This window comes from Camelus ferus, chromosome 17 (assembly GCF_009834535.1).
Source record: "Camelus ferus isolate YT-003-E chromosome 17, BCGSAC_Cfer_1.0, whole genome shotgun sequence".
In the NCBI taxonomy this organism is placed as follows: domain Eukaryota; kingdom Metazoa; phylum Chordata; class Mammalia; order Artiodactyla; family Camelidae; genus Camelus; species Camelus ferus.
The window spans coordinates 30,838,430-30,859,563 of NC_045712.1; the positions used below are offsets into that span (position 1 = coordinate 30,838,430).

Here is a 21,134-nt window from a genome sequence, read left to right on the forward strand (position 1 = left end):
GTGTGCTTAGCATCCACGAGGTCCTGCCTGTGTTCAATCCCTAGCACCTCCGTTAAAAAAAAATTTGTAAAAAGAATTAATTTTTTAAAAAAAGGTAGAGGAGAACTGAAGTTTCTCCCCTTCAAGGAAGGTAGCTGTGGAGGAGAGGCTGGCCAGCCTGTCTCCTCAGCCCAGGTCCCCGGGCCAGCCGGCAGACTGCCTGGGTAACTCCCACCCACCAGGGGCCCTGAGTGGGCCAAGCCCCAGCGGGGAGGGCCTGGTGACACTTTCTCTTGTGGTTTTGGAAACGCTTTCCCCGCCCACCAGGCTTCGGCACCACCCTTGGCCAGATGCGGTGCTTCTCCACTGCTGACCCAGCGTCCTCTCCCGACCACCCCCACCTCCAAGGCCCGGTCTGCGCCTGGCTGCGGAGCAACGACGTGTCCCCGGGAGCCGTGCCTCACAGACCTGGAGACGGGAGCTGCCCAGAGCCGGAGCCTGCCTGCGCCTTCAAGCCGCGCCCGAGCGGCAGGCCTGTCGCTGCCCCAGAGCTCTGGGTGCGGGGTCTCCCTGTGCTCTTACCTCCACCAGGCTCCTGCGGATGTCACCCAGCATGGAAAGGACGTCTTGAGTGGGCACCACCCCTGGGGAGACACCACCGTCAGCACAGCCTCAGGCTCCTGACCCGCGGACCCTCCGCCTGAGCTCCTGGGCCCCGCTGCTCGGCCCCTGTGCGCTCGCAGACCGCGCTCCCGCCACTTGACTTAGGAGAGAGGATGCAGCAGGAGCCCACTATGTCACCCAGGCCACTAGTTGACCCGTGCAGCACCAGGCGGCCGCTCCCCTGCCGCAGCCCCTCCCTGCCACACACCAAACTCAGGCCTCTCGTTCCCTCCTGGTCTAGTGTCTGCCCCCCTCCTCCAGAACCTGAGCTTGTGGGGACTCCTGAACCCCGAACTACAGCGTCCCACCAGCACTCATCCTGCCATCTCGAGGTCCGTGACCGAGAGCCCTGCGGGCACCTGCCTGTGGCTTGAGGGGTACCTTTCCCCGCACCCCTCAGAAGCTGCTGGATGAGCGCTGCCCCACTCACCCTGCTCGCCCACCAAGGTCATCAGAAGGTGCTGCTCCTTCTCACTGGGCTTGCTCAGGGAGATGTGCCAGTCCCCGTGGCGGCCACTGCCGTGGCGGGGCAGCACCTCCTCCACCAGGGCCAGGAGCTGCAGTCCCCGGTGCTGCCGGAACACCTCCTACAAGGGCGGAGGGAGAGCCCCACTCGGTGAGGGGCGGCGCCCGCCGACCTCTGCCCCGAGGCCGAGCCCCCACTCCCACCTGGGAACTTCCCTGGGAGCTCTGGGGACTGAGGAGAGGCCGTGAGCTCAGCCTTCAGGGGAGCTGGGGACACCAAGGTCCAAGTCCCCTTTGTTCCCAGCAGGTGTCCAGGGCTCCTCCTGCCTCGGCCTCTCCCCGTGAGGCGGGCACAGGGATGCTCACAGGTGAGCTGGGGTGCAGGTGCACCCACCTGTGAGGACAAGGCCAGGAAGTGCGCGTGGCACGTGGAGGACATGGCGCCTGAGTGTCCACGTGTGTGGTGGGAGGGATGCGTGTGGGGGGGACACAGAGAGTGCCCCGCAATACGGCCACCAAACAGGAAGAGGCAGGAGGTAGCTCACCTCCGCCTGTCACTGGAGAGACGCAGTCCATGGCTGGGGGGGTCAAGAGAGAGATCTGAGCACTCTCGCGGTGGTGGGGCGACCAGGGAACTAGCAGAGAAGGCTAAGATGGTAAAGCCCCCGAAGCAGGGCCGGAGCAGGACAGGGATGCAAGGAGGCTCGCTTCTCACCTGGCATCTTCTGGCGCTTAGACTGTCTTCCCTTTCTACCTCGGTAATTACGTGATTTAAAACCAAAGACCAGGGGCTGGCACTGGACAGGAACTCAGCGCAGGGCCGGAGCCCAGGACCGTGCCTCTGGCTCACAGCCCACCACTGTCCCTGCCTGGCACGTCTGGGAAGAGACCCTCCTCTGGCCTGGTGATGCCCTGCCCCCGAGCCCCGGTCTGTCTCCCCGGCAGTCAGCGCCCCGCTCCCACCTCCCACGCTCCCAGCCGCTCAGCACTGTCTCTCCAGCGCCCGGCCAGAGGGGTGCCTCGTGAGGCCCAGGCATATCCCAGGCCACTCCTGTGGGATCCCCGAAACTCCTGGTCTCCTTTCTGCTGGAGCCCAGGCCGATGAGCACGCCGTCCCACCCCCAGTGATGGAGGCTCCTCGTTACCGCAGTGAGTGCCAGGCACGGGCTCTCACCAGCTCTGGCACCACCGGCCCGTGAGAAAGCCAGCCCTGCTCTGCGCCTGGGTGGAGGTGGCACCGGGAGACGGCCAAGCAGCTCGGGGAGCCCCAGCTCCTGAATCGTGCCCGTGCCCGTGTGTGCGCCAGGGAGGCCCCTGGCCCGAGCAGGGAGCCAGCACGTGCCCCAGGGGCCCCAGTGCTCGTAAAAGAAACCGCCCCGACCCCTGCGCACCGTGCCATCTCTGGGTCCAGATGTCTGCCTGGCTTAAGCCCCCAGACCCACGTCAGTTTCGGGAGGGTTGAGGGCTGTCTACTTCACACGCGTACTGTGCAGCCGGGAACTGAGAGCCAGGGGCCTGAGGGAAAAGCCCTGGCTCTGGAACCCATCAGATCAATCTGGTTTCAGATCTCGGTTCCACCATTTATCAGCTCTGCGGCCTGCACCTCTCTGAGCCTCAATCTCTCCTCTGAAAAGGTGGGCGCTGGTCCTGACACCATGAGCACACTGGAGAATTAAAAAGCAGTACTTCAAGTGCAGGTGCTGGGAGGCCGGACATCCCGGCGGACAGGAGAGCAGGCCTGCGCTGGCGGCCCACCGCGCAGCACAGGCGTCCTGGGTGCGTTTCTGACCTGAAGCTCTCAGGAGCAGCACACACAGCCCCTGGAGGAGGCAGACACCTCTGAAGTGGACCCCAAACCACTAACCATGAAGGAAAATACTGGTAAGGTAGACTATTGTGCGATCAAGGTTAAAAAGTTAAGAACTTCCATTCACCAGAGGGGACCACATTGAGAGAGAGAAAAGGCAGCCCACAGAGAAGAAGGTGTTTATGGTTACATCCTTGACACAGGTCTCACGCCAGGACGTGGAAATGACTCACAGACCATCAGTCTGAAAAAGTCAGAAACCCAGCAGATAAACGGGCAAAAGACGTGACCCGGTACGTCACAGACAGCAGGAGACCCCACCAGCCAGAACACACGCGAGGGGCCGCTCGCCTTCCCTCACCAACAGGGAGACACAAACGCAACCCACACCCCCTGCAGAACGGCTGCGATGAAGAGCCGGGCGGCGGGCGGCAGGGGCGCACAGCCGCTCTGGGAAGTTGCTGGAGAGGCTCGACCGCGGTGAGGTGTGCCTACACTGTGACCCACAGGGCCACCCGCCAGAGGACACGTGCACCAACACCCACAGCAGCAGATTCACAGTGGCCAGGACTGGAAGCTCCCAGGGGCCCACTGACCGGTGAGCGGGTACAGGACGAGAGCGAACACCTCGGCCGCAGGCAGCAATACAGGCGAACTTGAAAACGGCGCCAAAGGGCAAAAAGCCAGACACAGGATGCCACAGCCCGAAGGAACCCATGGCCGTGGAGTCCGGAAGTGTGCCAAATGAAGGAATGCTCACAAGTCAGCAGAGTGGCTCCCCTGAGGAGGGGCCTGGGAGGGAGGCCGGGAAGTGCTTCTGGGGCTGCTGATCACGCTGTGTTCTGATGTGGGGGGCCCCGTGCGACAATCCACTAGGCTGTGCGCTTAGGCCTGTGCGCTCTCCTAAGTCACGAGGAATTTCCCTGAGCGTAGGATGCTCGTGGGTGTGAACTCTCTCCCCTCTGGCTCCTGGCCCAGGGACCTTCCCGCACCTCACACCCGCCAGCTCCCCTGCTGCTGTGTAGGCACCGTTTCCAAGGCCCTAAGGTTCCCCCAACTCCTCCAAGTGACTGCTGGTCACTTGCTGGGACGTGAAATGGTGCCACTGCTACAGAAAACTGTATAGACCGTTCCTCAGAAAACTAAAACTAAGATCACCGTGATTTAGCAATCCCACTCCGGGCACTGAAAGCAAGGTCTCGAAGACGTATCTGTACACGGGTTCACAGCAGCAAAAACGTGTCTATCAACAAATGAATGAACAAAATGTGCTCCATCCATACCAGGGAATGTTACCAGCCTTAAAAAGTTAGGAAATTCTGACATGCTCCATCTGATATAAACCCTGGGGACATTATGCTAAGTGAAGTTAGCCAGTCACAAACACTGCAGGGTCCCACTCACAGGCGGGACTCAGTGCAGTCAAAGCCACATGCACAAGGTAGAGGGTGGCTGGGGGGCGGGACGGAGGCTGTTTAACGGGCGCAGACTTTCAGTTTTGCGAGGTGAAAAAGTTCTGGAGATCTTTGTGAATGTACTTAAACACAACTGTACACTTAAAAATGATTAGGGTGATAAATTTTATGTTAGTTTTTTTTAACCACAATCAAAAAATCTTCCATAAAAATAATAATGACCAATCAGACAGATGTCAAAAACTAAACGAGATTAGCAAATAAGACAAGAACAGGGAAAGCAGAATGAAAGCGATTCAATGTCTATGTGCTGTTCGGGAGGCAAAGAGAGGGACACGCTTCAGGCTTCACTGCTCAAGCCCTCACACCAGAACGAGTGCCCGTGCTGCAGTCTCCAAGCACTGTGCTCCGAGGGCGGGCGGAGGCCCCGGGAGGAAGGCTGATTCCGCAGACGCGGCCGGGGCACGCAGGGAGAGCCCGGGCGAGCTTAGCACCAGGAAGCAGGGGGACCCCCGGGCACTAAGAGGTTGGTCCAAAGACTCAACTCAAAGAGGCCCTCACCGGCCGGAGACAGAGCTGCCCCCAGGCGCACCGCCCGCTTCCCGGGCTACAAGGATCAAGCCCGCAGCCACTGTGGCCGCGGGGCTGCAGGGACAGTCTGGAAGGAGTCAGGGTGAGGCGACTCGAAACCTGCACCTAAGAAAGACCTTCGACAGCTCTGCCTTCTGCACTGGCCGCCCACAGAGACCACCAGGACCATTAACTGAGACACTGACCCTGCGGCGACCGCCTGCGCCCTTCCCCAGAACTCAGGTGCGTCCTGGCCCCGCCCCACCTCCTCGAGCAGCTCCTCGGAGCCACTGGAGGCGGCTCCCAGGCTACGCCCCAGAAAGATACTGGATAGACCACCCACGGCCCTTGCGTTGTGTGTTTTTCCCAGTCGACGGGGCGTCTGCACGTCAGTAGGATCGACAGCTGCCGTGGCTAGACCCGTCGGTTATGCTGAAGCCGGCCGTCCATCAGGGCACGAGGACCAAGACGACACCTCACCGGCCACTTCCGGGCAAACATGCGCACACACTTTCACTTTTCCCCCAAACACACTAAGCAAAAATAAAGCTTTTTTTCTAAGGTCTAAAACCACAAAGACACAACCAAAACAGAACAGCCCTGGAGACCAGAGCAGCAGCACGTGGGCACTGGAAGCGGGTGGGCGAGTGAGCGAGCCCCGAGGAGCCGAACCCTGAGCCCAAACGGGGAAGCTGGGGGGCAGGCGGACGTGCACCATCCAGCTCCCGAAACGCTCTGGGCAGCAGCATGGTTACCTTTGGAAGACAGGACGGAAGCGGTAGTAAGAACAGGAAAACCGTGGGAGCCCGTGTAAGACGCACTGGACCCCTAGTCCCTCCCTGCTGCACGGGGCAGTCTGCTCTCCAGAGGGGGTAAAACGGGGGTCTCTGGCCTCGAGACACCAGACACCCCGGTGGGACGGCCCACACCGCGCACAGGAGCAGTAAATGAATTCATCTCTGCACAAGGTTCTAACACAGACACAACCGTGTCCCCATCGGGCTCCCAGAACACCGGCAACAGCCCCATGTCCTCCCAGGAGGACAGAGCTCCTTTTTCAAAGACTCTAATCACCCAGGAGGAAGGAGCTAAGATCCTAACACTAGAAATTTTCAAACGAAATGGCCCAGCCAGACCACCCTTACGAGAAGCCAGTCAACCCCACCCCCAAGCTCACAGCCGCCGGCCAGCTCTTGACGGCCTTCCCCAGACGTGTGTGGGAAACTGAAGCCAAGACAAACACATGGCGAAAGCAACTCTTTAAAAAACAGCAGCGCACACACAGCAAACCATCCCTTGAAGTCAAAACGGAAAAGCGGCAAGAACAAAGAGCCCTTAGAGTTAAAAACACGAGAGCTCTCTGCTCCCGAGCCCCCTGCCCGCCGGGCCGCACTCACGCAGTCCACGTTCTCCGTCATGTTCAGGACAACGTAGTTCCTCCCGGCCAGGTTGCTCCAGTCTTTGCAGATCACCTGTGCAGAGACCAGAAGGGTGACAGTTCAGGGGCTTGTGGGGAGGCACCGGGGGGGGGGTGTGTGTGGACGGAAGCCCCTCAAGGAGCGAGAAGGTGAACACCAGGTGCGGCTGCAACAGCCGGGGTAGGGGCCGCCTTTGCAGGGGGCACACCGGGACCCGCCCAGGCTCACAAGCCAGGCATCTCAAGGGGGTTGGCCAGGACAGCCCCGCAGGAGGCTGGAGGCGAGTCGGAGGGCCCGGCTCGGGGGGCCGCCCAAGGGCCTTTGAAGGCAAACTTTGCCACCCTCTGGAGGCTGAAGGAAAACCTGCTGGTGGGCCGGACACACAGGCAAACACGGGGACCCCTCTCCCCCGGCGTCAGGGTCGGGGTGAGGAGGGAGCACCACACCCGGCGGGGGGCGTGGAGACGGGGCTGCAGAGCAGGGCTGGACACCCGAACCAGCAGGAACCCAGTGCGGCACTGAGGCTCCCGAGGCCGCTTACTGTGCGCGCACGTGCAGTGAGGACACCCCTGCTGCGCCCAGGGTCCTGCCAGGCTGGACACGTGCAGCCCCCGGGCACCTTCACTTTACCTGCGTGGAGTCCCAGGGTGTTCCGGACGGGGCTGCGGCGCCAGCGGCCTGCCCTTCCTGGGGCGGCGGGCCAAGGTCTTCTCGCTCCCAGGGAGCAGAGGAAGGTGTCAGCTCCATGTCTCGAGGGCCCAGCGGGACCGCGGCTGAGGCTCCGGGCTGCAGGGCACCTTCATCCGGGGCCTCAGCCCCGCCGGGCACACCTGGCTGCGGGAATGAGGCCGGGGATGGAGCCTCCCCAGGCTGCCCAGCCAAGCTGGCTGCTCCCAGAGCAGCCTCCTCGCTGGCCTCCTGAGGGGCCTCCAAGTCTACCCCGTGCCTTGCGGCTGGCAGCGTGGTGTCCCCTGCCCCCTGGCTGGCCTCGTCCTGGCCCCCCAGGGTCGCTGGCCTTGGGGTGACTGCAGGCAGGGACAGGCCCGGTTCCACGCTGACCCCCACCTCCATGGCAGAGGCGGCCTGGGCCCCAGACTCTTGGTGCCTAAGTGCGGGGGCCCCTGAGGGGTGGCTGCCACTGGGGGGAGGAGAGCCATGGGCCGGACTCTGGGCTGCTTCTTGGGATCTGGTCACAGGCAGCAGCCCCTCCTCTTCCTCCTCCTCGTCCTCCTCTCCGGGGCCCATGTGCCAAGGGAGCTCTGCCAGGTTCATCTTGGGCAAGGGGTAGGGGGACCGCGGTGCCTCCTGCGCCTGGCTGGTGTCCTCCACGGGACCCGCCTTCTCAGTCAGGTCCGGAAAAACGTAATCTATGGACAGAGACGGGAGGTTCACTGTCTGTTGATCTGCCGAGTGTCTGCTGAGCAGATGCCACCGATGAGCCACAGGCTCCCGGGGCATTGGGAGGCACACTGCTGGCTGTGCTGGAGACGGGCAGGAGGTAAGGCTGGAAGGGGGCACAGACAGGGGTGACAAGGGCCAGGCGGGTCCTCATTTCCTTCATGGGAATATCAGGACACATGGCTGCCACTAAAGTCCCACGAACGTGGGAAGGGACGAGTCTGCATGCCCCTCAGAGGTGGCCCCTGAACAGCTGGGCACAGCCTTTGTCGCCCCTCGTCTGGGGTCTCATCTGGAAGACCCTGTCACAACCCTGCCTCCCTCCTCTGACAGGCGGGGGGCCTTCCAGGCAAAACCCCCAGTGAGGACTGAGACCCCTCTGACCACAGACCATGACCACCGTCCCTGACTGCTCTCATCCCGAGAGTCGGGCCCTGACTGGGGAACGAGAGACGTGAGGAGAGCAGAGGGCCAGGGCTGAGCCCACCGGCTGCTGCCGCAGCCGCCCAGCACACAGGGGGCCACCGCTGGCAGCCGAGGGGACTCCCACTCTCCCTGCTGTCCCTGGGAGGGACCCTGTGAAGCAGGGAAGTCAGGAGCCCCCTGGAGACAGGACATCTTCTGGCTTCTCAACGAGCCCCAGGCCCCTTCAGGATAATGACACATGAAGACCATCGACCAGTTTTGTTGGAAATTCATTCAAAATGTCACCATCTGTATCTGGGTAACAAACCTTACTGGCTGTCGTTTTGTTTCAAAATAATAAACGTCAAAGACACTCTTGAAATAACGCTCAGAGACGAGAAGGGTGGCCGTGGTTTAAGGTGGAAAATGGGGCTTACTCACCCTCCTCTTCCTCCACCTCCTCGCAAATTTATCATTTGACAGATTACTTTTTCACTGTCGAAATCACAGTCTAAAAAATCTAGATAAATTTCTGGGAACACGAAAGGATGTGAGACCAGAGGATCAGATAACCCCTCTGCCGAAACAAGCACAGGACAAGGGTGCAGTGGAGCGGGGGCTCCCGGGCCCACAGAAGCGAGGAGGGAGGACGTGGGATGAGCAGGGACGCAGAGCAGCAGACTCAGGGAGCAGAAGGTAACTGCTAAATTCAAACCGGTGTCCTCACTGCGTCTCTGCAGTGAGAACAGGCCAATAAGAAAATCACATCTTCTTTAAAGAGAAAAAGCTCTTAGAAATGGAAACTCAACTGTTTAAATGTAAACATTCGATAGAAGAGTTGAAGGAAAGTTCAGGAAAAATCATCAGAGCAAAAGCAAAAGGAAAGAAAAGGTGAAAGATACGGCCGATCAACGCTGGAGACCTGTCACCCAGCTGGCGCGCTTCTCAGAAAGACAGAACCAGCGAAACAGAGAGCAAACAGCCCGACAAACTTCCCAGCCCGGCAGCATGAACCTGCACGACGAAGGGAACGTAACGGAGAGATGGACGCCTCACACCTGGCCCCCCTCTCACGGCACGCCGGCTCTCAGAGAACAAGCAGGCCACCTTCAAAGGAACGAGAGACAGACGCTCAAGTTATCATCAGGCTTCTAACCAGCAACTGGACGGCAGGAAGGAGACTGAAAAGTGTGTCTGAAATTTGAGGGAAGCCTATTCTGAACTTGGAATTTTATACCCAACTAAACTGTCATTCAAATATGATTACAAAATAAAGGTATTTTCATATATACAAGGACTTAAAGGTTTTTACTATCCAGGGATTCCAAGAGAATTATTTAAGGAAGGCCTCCAAGAAATCCAAAAAGACAAGAAACATGAGAGAAACGTCATGAAAATAAACCTCAGGACGGAAGCTGTGCACAGGCCTAGAGCAATCGTCCAAGTTAGAGTGAGGGTCCAGAGGACGCCGAGAATCACTGCTTCTTGTGAGAAAAAGCACGGGTTTCGGAAGCTGACTGGTCGCTGAAGGCCCACTGTGACGTTTAAGCGCGCAGGGAGACCGCCCGCCCCAGCGTGCGGACGGCACCCCCCTGAGCAGCAGGGCCTCCGTAACCGAAGCCCCGCTCCCCGCCCCTGCGGGCTCTGTAGGGAGCTGGCCGGCTCCCCGTGCAGGGCGGCCCATGCCGGGTGCTGCCGCTGCGGACCAGTGAGCACAGACCACTGGGGAGACCCACGCCAGCCCCCAGAACTGAGCGACCCAGGACCACCTTTACACACGGGGAAGAACCACGGAGACACACAGACACTGAGGAGAGCCGGGCTCCGGAAGAAGCATGAGGCCGAGACAGCCCAGCAACTGGCCTCGGGGAGAAGGGTCAGTCCAGGACAGAGACGGGACTCCGAGGAACCAGTCACTGACGTCGTCAGAGGGTCAAGAGACAATTACACCCATGAAACAAGGACATGGAAGAGTAAAGCTACTTCACTTCAGTGTCGTAAGAACTTGATAACACACCTGCTTAAAGCTGAAAAGCAGAGCATAAAACACTACGTCACAGAACATACGAAACCCTCCCTCCTGGAGGGCCTGCCTGACAGCCACGAGCAAGGAGCACACGGAGGGGGCGACGAGTGGAAGGAGAGGGCTCGGGCTGTCATACTGTTCAGGAGAGAGAGGCAGGGGGACAGTGCTGGAGGTGATGAGAGGGAGCGGTTCTGACAGCGTGACTGGCCAGCAGGAAGGTGTCGGCACTGCGGCCAAGCTGGGAGCAGCCGTGCCAGGACCAGACACGGTCAAGTCCAGAGGGCAAGCGCACCGGAAGTGGCCAACAGCTCAGACGGAGGCTGGACTGGGGCTGGATGGTGACACCAGGACCGGCAGAGTCCCACTGGGTGGGGGAGCCCAGGGCAACTGACCAAACGTCCCCTCCACTCAGTCTGACACCGACTCTCCAAAGCCTGGTGTCTCTACCACCCTCCTGCAGGATGGCGGGAACAGCGGTCATGCTGTTGGTGACACAATCTGGGAGCCGGGGGCTTGCCACCAGCTTGCATGTCCAAGCAACGGCGAGACCCTTGGCTGCTCCAGGCTTCAGTTTTCCCTACGACAAGTGAGGAAGCTGATTTGAAGGATTTCAACAGTTCTTTCTAGCACATGGTCTAAGCTTTGCAGATGGTTTTAATAAATGTCTTGTACAAACGGCGTCAAACAACAACATGACCATCCTAAACAAGAATAAACCTGGATTCCTCAGGCTACAAGCTCCCGAGAACAAGCAGGGCTGATTCTCTCCAACTCTGCCCAGGGCCGGGCAGAGGGGAAAGGAGGGCGAGGCCTGCTTGTTGAGCCCTGAGCCCCGCTCCTGCCTCCTGCAGGGCCCAGGACCGTCCCCTCCTGTCTCCCTGGGTGACCGCCTCCCCCGTCAGCCCTTGACTCCCGCTGCTGCACCTCCTTCGCAGGGAGCTCACTGTGTCCAAAGACTTGATCCACTGCCTCTGCGCCAAAGGCTCCCAAACTGACACCCCCACCAGGTGCGACTCTGGGGATGTGACAAACCGCTCCCTGATGCTCCCTGTGCTCGGGAGCAGCAGGACTCCGTCTTCCTGCTTCGCTGCCACCTCCCAGCCTCCAAAACTAGTCCTTGGCCGTGGTACGTAACCTCCATGTGTCTCCCATCCTCACCTGCAGTAACAACGCTCTGGGCACACTGGGCTGCGGTCAGGAGCCGGCGAGAGGGAGCCTGCGCACAGCCCACAGTGCAAACGCTCCATTAATGTCAGCTCCCCCTCCCCTCCTCCAACACTAACATTAAAGGAATTTTCACATTGTTAAATCATAACAGGACAAGGGCCCACTGTAGCGCACAGGGGACTACATTCAGTACCCTGAAGTAACCTGTTATGGAAAAGAACCTGAAAACAAATACATGTATGTGTATGTATGACTGAACCTTTATGCTGTGCACCAGAAACTGACAGCACTGTAAACTTGCTATCCTTCTATTAAAAAAAATCATACTGGGAAAGTAGCACCACTGGGAAGTGTGCCCCACAGGAGGAGGAGCCAGCGTCCGGGAAAGAGGGCCGGGCCGGAAGGGCCGGATCACCTACTGGCAAGTCGAGATGCGATCTGACACCAGAAATGCTTCTCACACCAGAAACCAGGATCTCATGGGCAGCCCACCGGGGGCAAGACCACCGACCAGAGGTCGAGACACGAGCAGCTGTGGGGCAGACCCCAGGGGGACGACAGCAGGGTCCCGGGACAGTGGGCAGTGGGCCTGGTCCAAATACGAATGCAGACTGACAGAGAAAGCACGCTCAGTCTGGGGTGATCACGGTCTGTGAGGAAGATACCACAAGTGCAGGGCATTCCTGCCAAAGACGTAGAACCTGAGTCTCATTAAGGAGAAACACCAGGCAAACCGAAAATGAGAAGCATTCTACAAAATAACGGGCCTGTCTCCTTCGAAAGCATCAAGATTGTGAAGACAAAGAAAGACTGGAGAGTCTTCCGGAACAGGAGACACATGGCAGCTAAACGCAGTACCCGACCCTGCACTGGACAGTGCACTGGGAAAAAGGTTCTTTTTCTGTTGCCCGTTAAGGACATCGCTGGGAAAACTGGCAAAGTTTGAATAAAGTTTATAGTTAAGTAACAGCATTGCACCCACAGCAACGTCCTGATTTTGTTCTCTGTACTGTGTTTAGTAAGAGAATGTCTTTGTTCTTAAGAAATACACTGGGCAGCGGGGCCAGAGCTCAGTGGCAGAGCGTGTGCTCAGCGTGCACGAAGTCCTGGGTTCAACCCCTCTGGTACCTCCATTGACACAAAAAATTTTTTTAAATAAATGTTTTTTAAAAAAAGAAATACACACTGAAGTATTTAAGAGTCAAGGGGAATTCTGTCCGCAACTTAACCATCACATGGTTTAGAGAAAACTCTGGGTGTCTAACGGCGACATGGCAAAATGTGAACAGTGGGAAATCGGAGTGAAGCGTACATGGGAAGTACTCTTGCAAGTTTTCTGTAATTTGAAACTTTTAAAAACTAAAGAGTTAGAATCAGTTTAACTACTGGCTAGGAGCTGCCTATACCGCGGGAAAGGGAGCGAAGGCAGGGACGCGGCGGGCCGTCTGGACTCGGCACAATGCAGGAGGGAGAAGGCAGTTGCCACGAGCCAGGTGAACCGTCCCGGTGGAGAGGGAGGGGTGCTTTTCCCACGCAGGTGTCCCAGGAAGGGAGACCAGGCTTCTGGGGATATGCGACCTCGAGAGGAGTGAGGAAGCCTCAGCCGTCATCGCGGGGGGAAGGGCGACCTGACAATGGAGGACAATGAGAGGGACAGAGACGGGAGAGCCAAGGAAGGCGGAGGAGGGGGCGGCACCAGGGGGCCAGGAGGACGCCGCGGGGGTGGTCTCCTCCCCAGCCCCCCAGCATGTGATAGCTGCAGAGCCCAGGAACCTGACAGCCTGGAGGCCGCGAAGGGCAGGGCTCCGTCCTTCCGGGCGCCAGGCTTTGCCGCTCTGGTCCGTCCACCCCCGCCCTCTGTGATCAGGGCAGGTGGGTCCCCAACCCCGAAGGCCCGTCTGAGACGAAGACGTGCCTGCAGAGCAGCCCCACACAGTGTGAGCGAGCAGAGATGCCCAGGAGGCACGTTCAAGACGGCTGAAAGCCTGTCAAAGCCTGTATCCGCCCCAGGGCGGAAGCGACAGCCAGGGCACTGGGGTGGGAAGCGCCCTTCACGGCACAGCCTCCGCTCAGGGGGGGCTCCAGCCTGGCCTCAAAATGCGGAAGGCCAAGAATGACCAAGCCACAAGGGGACTCAGACAGCAAGTGAAGCCCCCCACCCGAGACACCAGAGGACCCCCGGCACCTCGACCAGCACACCCTCCCCCACTCCACCCCCCGTGCCCCCGACACATGGGCAGTGCCCAGGCTCTCACTGGGAACCACATCCTCCCAGAGCCCTAGAGAACAGAGATGGGCCCTGCGAGGCCGGAGGACCCACAGCCCTCCTTTCACAGGTGAGGAAACAGCTGGGGCGGGGGGTCACGCTCTGCATCAGGAGGCTGGACCTGTCGCAGCTGCAGGGTTGCGAACCTCAGGCTTGTGTGTGGTCAAAGCCAGTCCCTCCAGACCCGTCCCTGGTCACTGGGCCAGCTCAGACTCGGCTCCAGACTGCCGAGAAACAGCAGCCCTCCGTGTCCCCACTTCAGAGCTGGACCGCGGTCACAGCCGGCGGGCGTGCAGGGCTGACGCCGAGCTCCACTGCCCTGCAGGAGGGGCCGGATCCTGGGTGCCCGACCCCAGGGCTCTGGACAGCCACCCCTCTGGGTGGAAACAAGTGACAGAAGGGACGCAGAGCAGGCTCGCCGAGGCATGAGCCAGGTGTGGCGTGTGTGGTCACGTGCAGCTGCAGCGGGACCGCGAGGCCCAGGGTCCCAGCACCACGAGGACCTGGGAGGTTCCCTGACGGGCTTCGGCCCTTGGCCGGTGACCGACTGTCTAGAAAGATGGACGGCAACCCTCTTCAAGAGCACGTCCGCGTCTGCTGAGAGACGCATTTCCATGCCGTTGGCTTTTTTCCTCCCCAATCTCCTTAAACCCAACTGGGCCGGTTCACTTACAATTGGAGCCTGTTTCTGCCGGGCAGCACTGGGAAGCCCTCCCTCGGGGAACAGGGAAACACCTACACCCTCTTAAGTCACCCCAGTTTAGCCGCCCCCTCCCGGGGCTAAACAACCACGGTCATCCTCGTTCCCAACCCTTCCCACCGTCACTAATCCTCTCTGTGAAAACTCTGAATTCGCCGGTGTTAGGAGAGGTTACAAAACCCAGAGGAGGCACCGACGCACGTGTGCTGACGGCTCCGTTGAAAACTGAACCAGGTTCACCAGCTGGAGGCGAACTGCTGTGAATGCAAAGTAAGATTTCCTGACTCAGGTGACGTCCTGTGAGTCCCTCACAGCACTCAAGCCGTCTCCAGGCCTTTCCGCTTGCTTTTACTCTCACTGTGGTGCTGGGTTTGTTCCCTAAATAATCACGTGGTGTTTTTTCCTCCTCTGCTTCATCCCAGTTTTGCAGGTCTGTTCCCCAATTTATCAAGGTCACACTGATCTTCTCCTGCCTCCCAGGAGGGCCACACTCCCATGGATGGCCTCCAGCACAGGTGAAATACTAATGAACTCATTCCTTCGTTTAAGATGTGGAATTAAAACAGGGATCAGGGCCAGTGGCCTTGAAAGATCACTTTAAATGTCCCTCTAGGTTAATGTCACGTCACTGAACACTGTCCCGAGTGCAACACTCAAGCCAGCTATTCGACCGAGTGTTAATACACAAACATTCACAAAGTTCACAATACATTTGTATAAAAGAGGTGCAAGGGAAGATTTCAGTATGATTAAAAATGACTTTCTAATGGTCACCCTCAGCGGTCATCCGGGAAACGTAAATTGAGCAAGATGGTAAATTCTTCAGGCTACCCACCTGACACCACGGGGGGACATTCAGGGCTGACACTCGGGGTTGGATGAGCACAGGAACCGGCTCCCACCTGCTGCCGATGGAGCGGAAGTCGGGCCACAGGAAAGAGGGGCCCAGTGGGAACGAGATGCTTTAAGCGCAAGCCTCCCGAGCCTAGCAGTGCACTTCTAGAAGTGCACCCAAGGAGACAGCCAGGGTGCTCATGACGCTGCGGGGCCAAGGGCGCCCGTCAGGGCGGGGCTGGGTGGCTGGCTGAAGGACGGCCCAGCCACACTCGGGATGCCGGTGCAGCCTCAGAGCCGTGGCTGGAGGGCTGTCTGCTGGCTCAGAAAGATGCTGGCAAGTGCAACGGCAAGGTCTGTACCCTCGCATCCCATTTCCATAGAAGCATATTTTATGTATTTTCCGTATAGGAAGACAGTCCAGAGAAACACGCACCTAAACGCTCGCACCCCCAGCCGCGCTGGCTCTGGGAGGGGGGTAACTGTCCCCTGGCTCCGGGTGACGGGGTGGAAGGTCACTAGCTCTGGGTGATGGGTTAACTGTTTGCTACCTCTGGGTGATGGGGTTATGAGCTTTTTTTTTCAACTTGCTGCATTTTTCTGATTTTCATATAATGATACTTATTACTAGCATGAAATAAAAATACTGGGCTTTTCTCTTCTCTTTTCTGGTGTCCAGGTGAGAGTGCTCCTGTCAGGAAATGTGCCTGACGTGTGCGCAGCAGCCTGGAATTCACACAGAGCAGGGCAGGGCCTGGAGCAGACACGAGCTGAGGCTCAGCCCCGCCGCCCGCGCACGACCTGGCAGCACGGCGCCAGCCCTGACCCGCTGTAACCACCCCCCCAGCTCCCAGGCAGTGGCGCTGACCCGCGGCTTTCAATCTGCGTCAGGCGCCACGAGGTAGACAAGAACTGAAGTGACGTGATTTCTAAAACGTATCAAGTGCAATGTGGTTTGCGCTCAAGCGTCGCTCCATCCCCCTCCTTCTGTTATGGACGCCCCAATTCTCCTTTGGGGGCCTCCCCCCCTTCCTGGTGCAGGAGCAGGGGCGCCACCCTTGGCTTCAGGGGGCTCAGGACCTGCTGCAGGCCAGTCAGAGCTCTGTCTCCACGGCCTCAGGCCTGGTTCAGAGGTGGGCTCAGGGCCCCTCCACTCAGGCTTCTCCAGACGGGCCGGGGCGGCCACGAGGAAGGAGGGCGACACAGGGGCCACCCCCGCGGGACCACCTGTCTCAGAACGAAGCCAACGAGGGGCGGGAAGCACGCCAGGCAAGGCAGGTTCTGACGCCGCTTCCGCACCTGGACCCCACCTGCCCAGAGCTGGAGACCCGCCCCAGCCCTGCAACTCTGAGCCAGCAAGCACACGCCCTCCAGGCCTGGGAGCCTGTCTGAGCTGCATTTCTAGGACCTGCCAATCCCAAAGAGACCTCTTTCACTAGTTAACACTAACCAGCTTGCTCACTAGGAGAGTTGAAGCTGCATGCAGAGGTTTTCAGTAAGGGACTGGGAAGAGAGGGCTGGGGGGCAGCCGGATCGGGCCTGGGATGGATGGGCCCCCTGGGAAGCTGCCCTGGGATGGACGGGCCCCCTGGGATGGAAGCTGCTCTCACTCACTCACAGGCTGGCTCCAGGCCGGCAGAGTTGTGACCACGCTCTCCGCCTGAAATGTCAGAGAACCGTAATATTTTAAAGCTGGAAAAGACCTGAACCTGTCACCCCCATGGTCTCACTCACAAATGAAGAGACTGAAGCCAAGATTAGAAAAGAAACCCACTCAAGGCCACGGCACTTGTCAGCAGCCGGGCAGAAGGACCGCTGCTGCGGGAGGAGGCCCAGCAAGCCCGGCGCGGGACGCAGAACAGAGCTCTGGTGACAGTAAAACGCACCAGTTTCCTGTGCTCAGGAGACGCTGACTTGGGACTCGGCACCGCTGCACACAGGCCGTGGGACCCGTGCAAAGCCGGTAACCTCTCCTGGCTGTTTCCTCATCGTGAAGCAGGGACACTGACTGCTGCCCCGCTGACCTCGCGAAACCCAGCCAGCTAACCAAAGAAGAAATCCCACGAAAACACGGGGACATGCACTCTGCCAACTGTGAGACACCGTGGCTCGTCTCTAGCAGTCGCTGAGCCGAGAGGCAACAGACGAGAAAGAGCCCAGGCTTTGGGGCCTGACAACTTGGGTTTGAAGTCTGTTCCTACACGTGTCAGCTGGGCTGTCGTCCAAGCTCCTGATGCCTCAGCTCGTCCACCGGGCAAGCAGGACGGACACGGCATCCTTCAACGCTCCTGTGACAGTTAAACGAGACTGCGCACTAAGACGCCTAACACAGCGCCTGGCACAGCTAGGTGCTTGGACCAGACGTGCGAGTCACCACAAGGCCCCAAGACCGGACGTCCCCAGCAGCCCGGCCCCGCTGCAGGGAGCGGCCCAGGTCCCCAGGGCCTGTCAGGATGGCACTCAGCACAGTCACCCTGCACTCCAGGCACACCTCTCACCCTGGCAGGCCCTTTGAAGGCTTCTTCGTCCCTTCTGACTCAAGCTGCAAACCCCACGGGCGGGGCCTTCCTCCCTCCCAGAGACCCCCAGATGGAAGCCCCTGACTTCAGGGGGGGCAGCAGAGGGCAGGAGGGCATGGCCCACACTTACAAATCAGCTCACACCTGAACACATTAGGACAGTGCTGGGAGAAAAGAGGTGGGCAGTGACCAGGGTGACCTCAGGGCCTTTGCCAGCACAGAGATGTCTCCATGGCGGGTGAATTAAAAAAAGGTGCTCCTTCCTTCCAGCCCGTGGCCTGGTGAGAGGAACAGAGGCTGGACTTCAGCCCTAACTCACCCGCTCACTGGGACACCCAGGACAGGGGACACCACCACCACGACCGCCTGCAGGGGTCCTACACACTTGGGAGGCCGTCAGAGGCTGTGCCTCTTGAGCTGGGGGTGGGAGCATGAACACAAGTCCCGCGGCCAGCCGGGCTGGGGAGGGCGGGCCAGGAGGTACAGGGAGGGCCTGAGCCACCATCCAGCTCCACCACAACCAGCCATGACCTTGGCACAGCACTCAACGTCCTTCTGCATCAGGCCCACATCTGCCAAGCAGGGGCTAATAGAGGCTGATCAAATGATGCAGCTGCAGGAGGGGAGGAGACAGGGCATTCCCAGCATGCTACCCTGCTCTCAAGACCAGCCTTGGGGCAAAAGGAGAAAGACTGACAGAGGAAAGGGTCAGGCTGTGGACAGGTGACCAGCAGATGAGCCAGGATGCAGCCCGGGCACAGCCCTCTCCTTCCCCACCTCACAGTCACCCCAGTGCGCATGGCGGAGGCGAGGACATGGACCTGCATTGTGGGGTGGCCACGAGGAGGTGAAGGGTGTCTGTGAGGGCCCAGGACCTGCCTGCAGTCAGCAAGTGATGCCGGTCTTTTTATCCAGAGCCCCAGACAAGCCAGTGGGAAGGGAAGAGAGACAGTGCCAGAGAAAAGAAGGGGAAACAGACAGGGGTGGGGGCGGCGGGCAGAGCAAACCTGAGCTAACCTCCCGCCACAATCCCGAGGGAGGGCCCCAGGCGCACAGCAGGCTCTCTGAGTGACCGCTAATCTCCCACCAAAATCTCAGGTCTGAGACAGAGGAAAGACCCCAGCACCCAGGCCTGTCTAGCCCGAGGTGGAAGTGACGTTTCTCTGCCATGAGGAGAGTCAGATTCATCAGGGGTGCTGCTGTGACAAGAGAGCTTCTCCTCGGGGATGTACATGACACCATCTCACACCACACACCAAAACAGGTACAGCTAGGAGGAAGAGTCAAATGTAAAGTCTGAGCTGAAAAAGAATGCAAGAAAGAAAGGTGCATGTGTATCACAGAGGAGGGAAAGGCTTTTCCAAACAGAAAGCAAAGAAAAAAACAAAAACACTTCAAAAGAAAGACTGTCCAAGCTTATAAAAATGTCCCTTTATGTATGTTAAAAATTACTGTAACAAAAGCAGAAGTAATTGATAAACTGGAAAAACATCTTCTACACATGTCAGAGAAAACGTTATTGTCTTTTTTTATATGAGAATTTGTACAGTGATAAAAAAAAAAGGAAGCCTCGACAGAAAAAAGTGGAAAAGTAATTATAATTGCTGTATTTTCAGGGAGCTTATCTTATACAAGCCCTGTGCTGAGCGCTTTCAATGAACCATTGCGTTTACACCTCGCGATCCGGAGACACTGCTTCCCAGACGAGCGAACCGAGGCTTCGGTCGCTCCCTGCCGCACAGCACTCCGTGGCGGAGCGGTGGCGCCGAGGCTGGGGGGTCTGCCTACCTCCCAGCCTGCTCTTAACTACACTCGCTCAAGTCAAGAAGAAACAGTGTGAGTGGTCAGGACAGACGATGCACCCAGTATGTGTGTGTTTCACGCACACACACGTAAGATGTACTATTATACCTTATAGTTTTCCCTATCAAACCGCCAAAGATTTCGAAGTGACAAAATTCCGTGATGGGAAGCGGTCAAAAAAACGGCATTCCTCCATGCCTGGTGGGTACGCACACTGAACCACCTTTCTGGAGGCCCCTTTGGAAGCCTTTAACAACAGCCTGTGCAAAGATTCACATTCTGTGTGTCAGACACGCCCCACACCCCAGACCCGGTCTCCACCCTGCCCTGCCCTGCCCTGCCCTTCACCAGGAGGCTGACCCAGAGAATTCCGCCAACGGACCAAGTCCCTGCTTCCTGACAGGACCCCCGGACAGGCGCAGGGAAGGAGAGCAATGGCGATGCTGGCAGGAGATGGGAGGAGGGGGGGCCAGGTGTCTACACTCCTGCCTCTTCCCAGTCACCTCATTTTCACATCAGGACCACCTGCTCCCTGCCCCCCCGTCCTCGCAGGCTCCTTCCCCCGAGCCCCTTCTTTGTCCCTCCGGGTGCAGGGGACCTGAGCGCCCGTGGCCACCAGCCCTGGACTCCTCTGTGGTTTGCCCATCCTCTGCCCATACTTTGTGAATCCATCGCCATCCGTAAATAAACCCTCCCAGATGATCATAGTTTGTGCCTTCTGTTTCTGGGTGGGATGCTGGTAGCAATTTTACTCTAGAAATTTATCCCAAAGAAACAATCAGAAAAGCACAAAAACATATAAGGGTACGTGTGGCACCATTACAACTGGAAACTAAACGTTCAACAATGGGGAACCGTTTCATACCGAGAAGGATGGTCCAGGTGATGAAATACAACGTAGTCACTGAAACCAGGCTGTAAAAGAACAGCTAGTAGTGGAAATAAATTTAAGAAACATCTTCACTGAGAAAATGATTCCAATTTTGCACATAGAAGTGACTAGAAGGATGTGTCCCGAAGTAGCTATTATCTCACAGTTGTGAGATCATGGGCGGCTTTTATTTTCTTCTTTGTACTGTTTCTGGATTTGCTGTATTTTCTACAATTTCCACATAATTATTTTTGTACTTGTTTTGTAATTGAACATAAATCCAAAATATTACATATTTAAAAAAGAAAAACTAGGGCTAAATTCCGTCCCCCACCCCCGACACTTGAAAAGCACGCCGCACGGCTGCTGTGCGAAGTGGGAAGCCCCACGAGCTTGCGCTGCATCTGGGGCCAGCCCGGCGCGGCTGGGTGAACCCGGACCCCCAGCCTGGTGTGTGACGGAGGGAAGGGCAGCAGACTGCCTCCTGGGGCTCAGAGACCCAAGGAGGGACGCGGATCTGCTGACCCCTGGGAACCTTCAACAGACAGCACAGCACGGAGAAAACACCACCAAAACCCTAGACTGTGGACAGACGCAGGCCTCAGTCAGGACTGAGCACCTCAGCGGCTGCATGACCTCAAACGCTTTCACCTCTCCGAGCCTTGGTTTTCCCGTGTGTAGAATGGGGTAATATTCCATATCTCACAGGCTATAAGCATTATACTGAATTAGGGGAGCACAGAATACGGCCACTAAACAAAAATCAATAGGACCTCCTGGGCCACTGAGCCCCTCAGAGCCCAGGGACTTGGCTTTGAGGTTCAGGTG

At 58.2% G+C, this 21,134-nt stretch overlaps 1 protein-coding gene and 1 long non-coding RNA gene across 5 annotated transcripts in view; one reads left to right on the plus strand and one right to left on the minus strand.

The window, feature by feature from the left end:
• PODXL2 (podocalyxin like 2) overlaps positions 1 to 21,134 on the minus strand; it is a 36,431-nt gene that overhangs the window by 2,454 nt on the left and 12,843 nt on the right. For all 3 annotated transcript variants that reach the window (XM_032458793.1, XM_032458792.1, XM_032458791.1), the window contains exons 3-6: positions 6,948 to 7,684; positions 6,297 to 6,371; positions 1,073 to 1,229; positions 562 to 623 (exon numbers count right to left, since the gene is read on the minus strand). In XM_032458793.1, the coding sequence (XP_032314684.1) occupies positions 562 to 623; positions 1,073 to 1,229; positions 6,297 to 6,371; positions 6,948 to 7,684 (1,031 nt within the window). The remainder of the gene's footprint in view (positions 1 to 561; positions 624 to 1,072; positions 1,230 to 6,296; positions 6,372 to 6,947; positions 7,685 to 21,134) is intronic.
• LOC116657202 lies at positions 7,680 to 20,142 on the plus strand. 2 transcript variants are annotated; one of them, XR_004312229.1, is made up of 3 exons: positions 7,680 to 14,549; positions 14,702 to 14,794; positions 15,793 to 20,142. It is a non-coding gene; the product is annotated as an uncharacterized LOC116657202 (long non-coding RNA). The 2 variants fall into 2 exon arrangements; XR_004312228.1 differs by having other exon boundaries at positions 7,680 to 14,794.